Consider the following 6,000-nt stretch of genomic DNA (forward strand, 5'->3'; position numbering starts at 1 on the left):
AAAAATAACGTTTACCATGTGAAACGTTTATAAAATAACTGGGGTAGAAAAGAGGTGAAAAAAGAGGTGAAATCTCACCTCTTCACCTAAACATTATTTTTATTGAATTCAGCACAAAAATCATGAATTTCCTTAAGATAGAAAAAATAAAGTTAGTTTTATTTTTATTTATTTTTTTATTTTGTATGTAAAGACAGATATGTCAACAACAGAGAACACAACAACAGTTATAGTCCATGAAGCTATAAATGAAGAATACGAGTACATACAGTTTAACAAACAACTCCGTCTCATTCGTTCAGTCAAAGACGATATGTACCAAATGCAAAGTATTTTGACAGCATGTTTTGCACCCGACAATAAGAAACCACAAGACTGGTTTAGGAACCAAAGCACTATTGAACTATTAAATGAAGCTGAAAATTCGAGTGGGAGAAAAACCCCAGTCGCCAAAACTCTATGAAAATCGTGAAAAATTGCCAAACGGTTTGAGAGGATATTATGTACATAGACTTCTTGTAAATGCTGTTGCAATGTGGGCTTCGCCTCGTTATGCTTGGTATATTTACAGACTTCTTGACGAAATTCATAGACAAGAACGTGAAGAGATGGAAAAGAAACTTCATGCAAAAGATGAAGTCATTGAAGCAAAAGACAAAAGCATTCAGAAAAGAATACCACGTTCGGTACCAAAAGGTAAGGAAAAGAACTATAAGTATATGATTTATACTGAAGAGATGGAAAATGAAGAAGATAAAGATATGGTTATGTTGCATTTAGTCAGAAGAAACAACAAAAGCTTTTACGACCTTGCTAAGATTTACAAATCTGACAGAAATTGGTTCTATCGCGAAAACTTACCGATTTCAATGACCCCAAATGAAGATGTGAAACAAATAGTTCAAGATACGTTACCTCAAACACACTATGATATGAAAGGTTGTACAATTTTTACCTTCAAAGAAGACTTACCGCTACTGAAAGAAAAAATAACAGAGAATTTTGACAACTTCAAACAAGTAGGGTAGATGAACCATTTATTTTTCAAGCTTGACTTTTTACAATTTGAACTTTGTTTGCGTAGATATGAATTCTGAAAGAAGTATGAGGGTCTTGTATGACTTTGTACTTCTCCCATAGTTCATGTCTGTCAAACTTACCTGCCATGGACTCTTTCATAAGTTCCATGAAATCGTCTTCGGACAATCCGGGGAAAAGTATTATGTCAGTAAGTATTCTTTTAACATCCTTACTTAAACTCTTTGCTGTCTGTACACAAATGACAACTGAGATGTTAAAGTGTCTGAGCTTCTTAAGAATTCGACACATATCTTGTTCTCTGTTCTTTAACAAAGGATGAGAAGCAAAGTCATCTAAGATAAGAAGACATCTATGAGGGTATGTCTTCCAATCGTAAGATTGCAATTTCTTCGAAATGTATTCTATCTCTTTCTGTTTGTTTCTGAAGTGTTTCTTCTCTAATATTCTCTGCATTTCCTCATTTGGGTCTTTAAACTTAGAATTTATATACTCATTTATAGCATTATACTTCAAAACTCTTCTTTGGTACTTCTTTATCCAATCTAACAACTCAGTATCCTTTATACATACTAACTTAGACTTCTTTATAATATCTTTGAACGAATTGACGGTTTGGTCAAATTGACCAGAAGTCGAACAAATAACAACTAACTCATAGAATGGGTTCTTCTCATCTAGTTCTTGTTGTTGTGCCGCCATTTTAAGATAAGTGAAAGTCTTACCCGACCCAGGTGGTGCAATTAGACCTGTTATACCATTCTGAGCAAATAAGAACTTGTCATGTATAGGCTTTATCTGAGCATTTTCTAACTTCACCTTGTTCTTATTTAAAACATTCTCAAATTTCTTGTCAATGTCAGCAAACTTTTTTCTAACATATTTTTAGAAAAATTAAAATTTTTATCTTTTAGAAAATGTCTAGCGATTTCGCTATCTATATTCGAGACAAGCTTTTCGACAGCAAAACATCTGTCGACCATAAAATCTTACATAGTGTAAACAAGAAAGGTGAATTTGTTCTAAAGTTCTGTTTCTGGGAATATGACAAGAACCATAAAACATTACAAAGAGCAGTCTTAAAATTTGTCAATGACAGACTTGTTGACAGAGATAACGCCGATTGGAAAGATGAAGTCCAACAAAAGTTCTTAGAATGCAAAGAAGACACATGCGCTGTTCTTGAAGATGAAATAGAAAACAGAATAGATGAGCTATTAAAGGACAAAGACCTTTTACAAAAATATGGTTCTGAGAAGTTTGACATAACTCCACCAGAAAAGAAGAAGAGAGAAAAGAAAGAGAAAAAAGTAGAAGAAGAGAAGAAAGAACCTGAACCAGTTCCAGAGAAAAAGAAATTCGACATGTAAAAATAAAATTTTATTTTTAGAACATTTCTGGGTCAATGTCAATGTTCTCTTCCTCTTTAGGAGTAAACACTGGCTTAGACTCTAAAATCTTTTTACCCAATTTACCTTGAACTTCAACTATCTTAGACTCATAATATTCATAGTCGTCTGTCTTCTTTGGTTCATAAGGTATAACAAGTTTGTATGCTTTGCCTTCTTCGAGTTTTGAGAACTTTCTGTCAAAATTTTCTTTGACTGTCAACATACCGTCAATGTATAAGTCTTCAAAAGTTGCACCACTTTTTCTAACAACAGCAAACTTAACTGGTGCAATGTTCCAAATTTTGTCAAATGTAGACTTTTCAAAATTATAGAAGTAAACATTCAAATATGCGAATGGAGCTAACTTATCTTTGACTTCTGTCATGTACTTATTTACTGAGATGAATTTCGTCATCTTTTCTATCGGATAAAAAAAATTTTTTTTTAAATTTACTCAGAAAAAATTTTCTTTGTATATACACCATTCTGAACATCTAAAAGACTTTTGACATTTGCCAAGAATGTTCGTTTAGAAGCTGCCATATAACCATATTCTTGACAATATTGTTTATACGAATCGTACAATGACCTTTCATCTAATGACACAAAGTCAGTTTCATCTATGAACAGTTCATATACACTCTTGTTTGCTTCTAACAATGTTTGTCTCTCTTCTGTATGTGGAATTTGTCTTGGATTGAACTTAGAAATATCTAATGTCATGAAATATGAGAACAAGTGGTTGTAAAAGTCAGATGTCAAAGTTTCTGCTAAGTCGTCAAAATATTCTGTATCTTGCATATGAGAATCTGACGTTCTGACAACTACATATCTTCTGTCAGAACTTTCTAACTTCATCGGAACAACATTGTTTGAAACCATAATGAAGTTTGCAACATTTTCACAAACTCTTTGGTCTTTATACTTTCTTTCAACAACTCCAACTTTGTCTGTTATAAGACTCTTCAAAGCATCTGAGTTCAAAACTTTTGTTGTATCTATACTTTGAAGTTCATTGCAAACTATAAGTTTCATATTCTCTATTGAGGAGTTAAACTTGCCACAGATGTTTTCTAAGTTTGTCATATTCGGATTCGAATAACCTTCTAACAGTTTGCACAAAATATCTGTAAAGAAAGTATTCTTACCAGTTCCTTGTTTTCCAATTATAATGAGAGCAGTTTCATTTTTAGCACTTGGATGTTGTAAGATGTTTTGCAAACCAACATAAGATATACTCATAAACCTTTTCGTTTCCATTGCATATAATTTCTTTGACATGGTCTAACCAAGCTTCTATAATATTTTCTTTCCATTCTACTTGTTCGTATTTATATCCAGTGAAGATAGAATAGAAGTTTGGAGAAGGTGTATAGAACTTTATACCTCGAACTGAAAAATCTTCTAACTTTGACAATAAGATATCCCAAGCATCTAACATCTTCATTGCCAACTTGTACGACTTTTATTTTCTTAAGTTTCTGTCTACATTCTTGTTCAGACACTATTGTTGCTCTTGGTTTGTTAAAGAACATCCCATTCTTTCATGAACATAACATTCTGGGGCAGAGTCAACATAAATGACTAAACGTTTTCAAATTCTCGACTGCTTTGTTATAGTCTCTAAATGGACACATATTTCTGAATGCTTGGAAGTCATAAAAATCTGAAACATCTATTCTGTACATTTTTATAAAAATAAAAAAATATTATTTTTTTATTCTTGACTTTGTTGTTCCATTTGTTGCATTTGTTGTTCTTGAGCTATTTGTTGTTGAAGTTGTTCTTGTAATACAATACTTTCACCAGTTGCATCTTCCAATTCGAAACTTTCTGCCGTCATTGACAAATACATAGGACATAAAAGTTTTACAGGAACAAAGTTTGCGTCAACTAATGTCAACGTTATACTTGCCAAAGTGTTTGAGTTCACTAAGGTTGAAAATTCTGCATTCGAATGAACAATAGGCAAACCAGCAGAGAAAGTATTGTTTATACGCATAAGTATCTTTTGGTCATAATAGTTTCTGTCGACATTCGAATAACACTTTGAACCTAAGTTTGAAACAATATATAAGATTGGTGTGCTTAATGTCAATGGAATAGACATTCCTTGTATGACACCTTTTCCTGTTATAGGAAACTGTTGGTAGTAAAAACCAGAAATAAGTTTTGTATTATAGCTCATATCGTTTATATAAACTCAGTCGGACATCCAAACATAATGAAACCTGCTCTAGTTGCAGCACATGTTACACCCGTACTTAAAGTATTAAATAAGTCAACAAAACCTGTTGTGTGGTATATCTGAGTAAGTATCTTCAAAGGAGTATTTTTACCATTCACAACAATAAAGTCTTCTGGTGTCAAAAGAGCAAAACAGGCTTTAGTCGTCATTGTGTTTAAGGTTAGTTTACAATATCGTCCTTGAGGACTTTGTAAGTTTGTTGTTATAGAATTATATGACTCAGGGTTTTTAGTCGTAATAGTATAAACCATTATGTCTTCTGCCATTTACTTAGCAAATAAATTTTAATGAAATGTTGTGGTCGTCAAATATTTTTATAACGTCTGGGAAACTATATTTTAAGTTCAACGTTTCACATCCTTCATAACGTATATCTTGTCAATGGCATTATATGAAACACCACAGCAACTAATGTCGGGTTCTATTTCTTTGATGTTTATATCGTCTGCCTCTGTCAAAAGTTTCAATAGTTCTTTCAAAACTTCATGAGGTGCAATGACATATGAGTTCACTTTTACAGGGTTGTGTTCGACCAAGTTTAACATTATACTTAAAGCTTGACAAATCTTCTCCTGAGTTTGAAGTTTGTCTTTCAGTTGTTGGTAGTCGTTTCGAATATCTGCAACAGAACTTAAGTCTCTGCTAACTTCAGGATATGTTGGTTGTTCTTTTACAGAACAATTGTTATACCATCTTCGTCTTCGTATGGTTTCCCCACTTCAACATCTCTGTCTTTGACATTGACAATAACACTTTGACTGTTTGTTTGAGTTGGTGAATTTAACTTCACATCTGCCACCGCCATTAAACCTTTTGAAACACTTATCGCTTCTATTTTTCGGAAATGACATTTTACTTAGAATAAAAGATGGACGTATTCGGATATCTTATTGAATTGAAGCAGAACAAAGTTTACACACACAAACAATACAAATACATTGACAGAATAGTTCTTTATACAAACAATGGAAAATGTTATAGAATAGCAGTCTTTGCTGAACTAAATATTTTCATAAAGCAAAGAAAAGTTGGTATAACTGAAATGGTGAAAGTTCTTGAAGCAGACAAAAATAATAACTTCAAAACTTACAGATATTACTAAAGGAAAGTTTATCTTACAATATTTATGTCAAAACTGGCGTACTGTCAATATTTGACGGAGAGAAGTCAGTTCAAGAACAACTTACTGACCTGCTGCCAAAATTGCTCGATGGAAGCTGTCGTTATGCCAATCTGAGGAGCCCCAGCAGGTTTCATCGAACGAATCTTCAAAAGAGCATCTTCCGTGAAAAGTGCTATTGGTTTTGTAAACTTCTTTGCTTT

At 32.8% G+C, this 6,000-nt stretch overlaps 5 protein-coding genes and 1 pseudogene across 6 annotated transcripts, besides 1 other annotated feature; 2 read left to right on the forward strand and 4 right to left on the reverse strand.

Annotated features, from left to right (window-relative positions):
- Window positions 1-6,000: part of a mobile genetic element that runs on past the window's edge.
- On the forward strand, window positions 411-1,028 carry TVAGG3_0179880 (KilA, N-terminal/APSES-type HTH, DNA-binding family; the record flags this gene model as incomplete). The annotated part of the gene is made up of 1 exon (XM_051225585.1): window positions 411-1,028. The coding sequence occupies one exon, from the start codon at window positions 411-413 to the stop codon at window positions 1,026-1,028; it is 618 nt and encodes a 205-aa protein (XP_051110571.1).
- On the reverse strand, window positions 1,045-1,740 carry TVAGG3_0179890 (protein of unknown function, DUF4106 family; the record flags this gene model as incomplete). Its single annotated transcript, XM_001312054.1, has 1 exon — window positions 1,045-1,740. The coding sequence occupies one exon, from the start codon at window positions 1,738-1,740 to the stop codon at window positions 1,045-1,047; it is 696 nt and encodes a 231-aa protein (XP_001312055.1).
- TVAGG3_0179900 (uncharacterized protein) lies at window positions 1,956-2,408 on the forward strand (the record flags this gene model as incomplete). Its single annotated transcript, XM_051225586.1, has 1 exon — window positions 1,956-2,408. The coding sequence occupies one exon, from the start codon at window positions 1,956-1,958 to the stop codon at window positions 2,406-2,408; it is 453 nt and encodes a 150-aa protein (XP_051110572.1).
- On the reverse strand, window positions 2,514-2,844 carry TVAGG3_0179910 (protein of unknown function, DUF4108 family; the record flags this gene model as incomplete). The annotated part of the gene is made up of 1 exon (XM_051225587.1): window positions 2,514-2,844. A coding segment is annotated over one exon (331 nt), but the record flags the coding sequence as incomplete, so codon positions are not given.
- On the reverse strand, window positions 2,880-3,515 carry TVAGG3_0179920 (uncharacterized protein; the record flags this gene model as incomplete). Its single annotated transcript, XM_051225588.1, has 1 exon — window positions 2,880-3,515. The coding sequence occupies one exon, from the start codon at window positions 3,513-3,515 to the stop codon at window positions 2,880-2,882; it is 636 nt and encodes a 211-aa protein (XP_051110574.1).
- On the reverse strand, window positions 4,948-5,122 carry TVAGG3_0179930 (annotated as a pseudogene). Its single transcript has one exon. A coding segment is annotated over exon 1 (175 nt).

Source organism: Trichomonas vaginalis, chromosome IV, assembly GCF_026262505.1.
Source record: "Trichomonas vaginalis G3 chromosome IV, whole genome shotgun sequence".
Classification (NCBI taxonomy): domain Eukaryota; phylum Parabasalia; order Trichomonadida; family Trichomonadidae; genus Trichomonas; species Trichomonas vaginalis.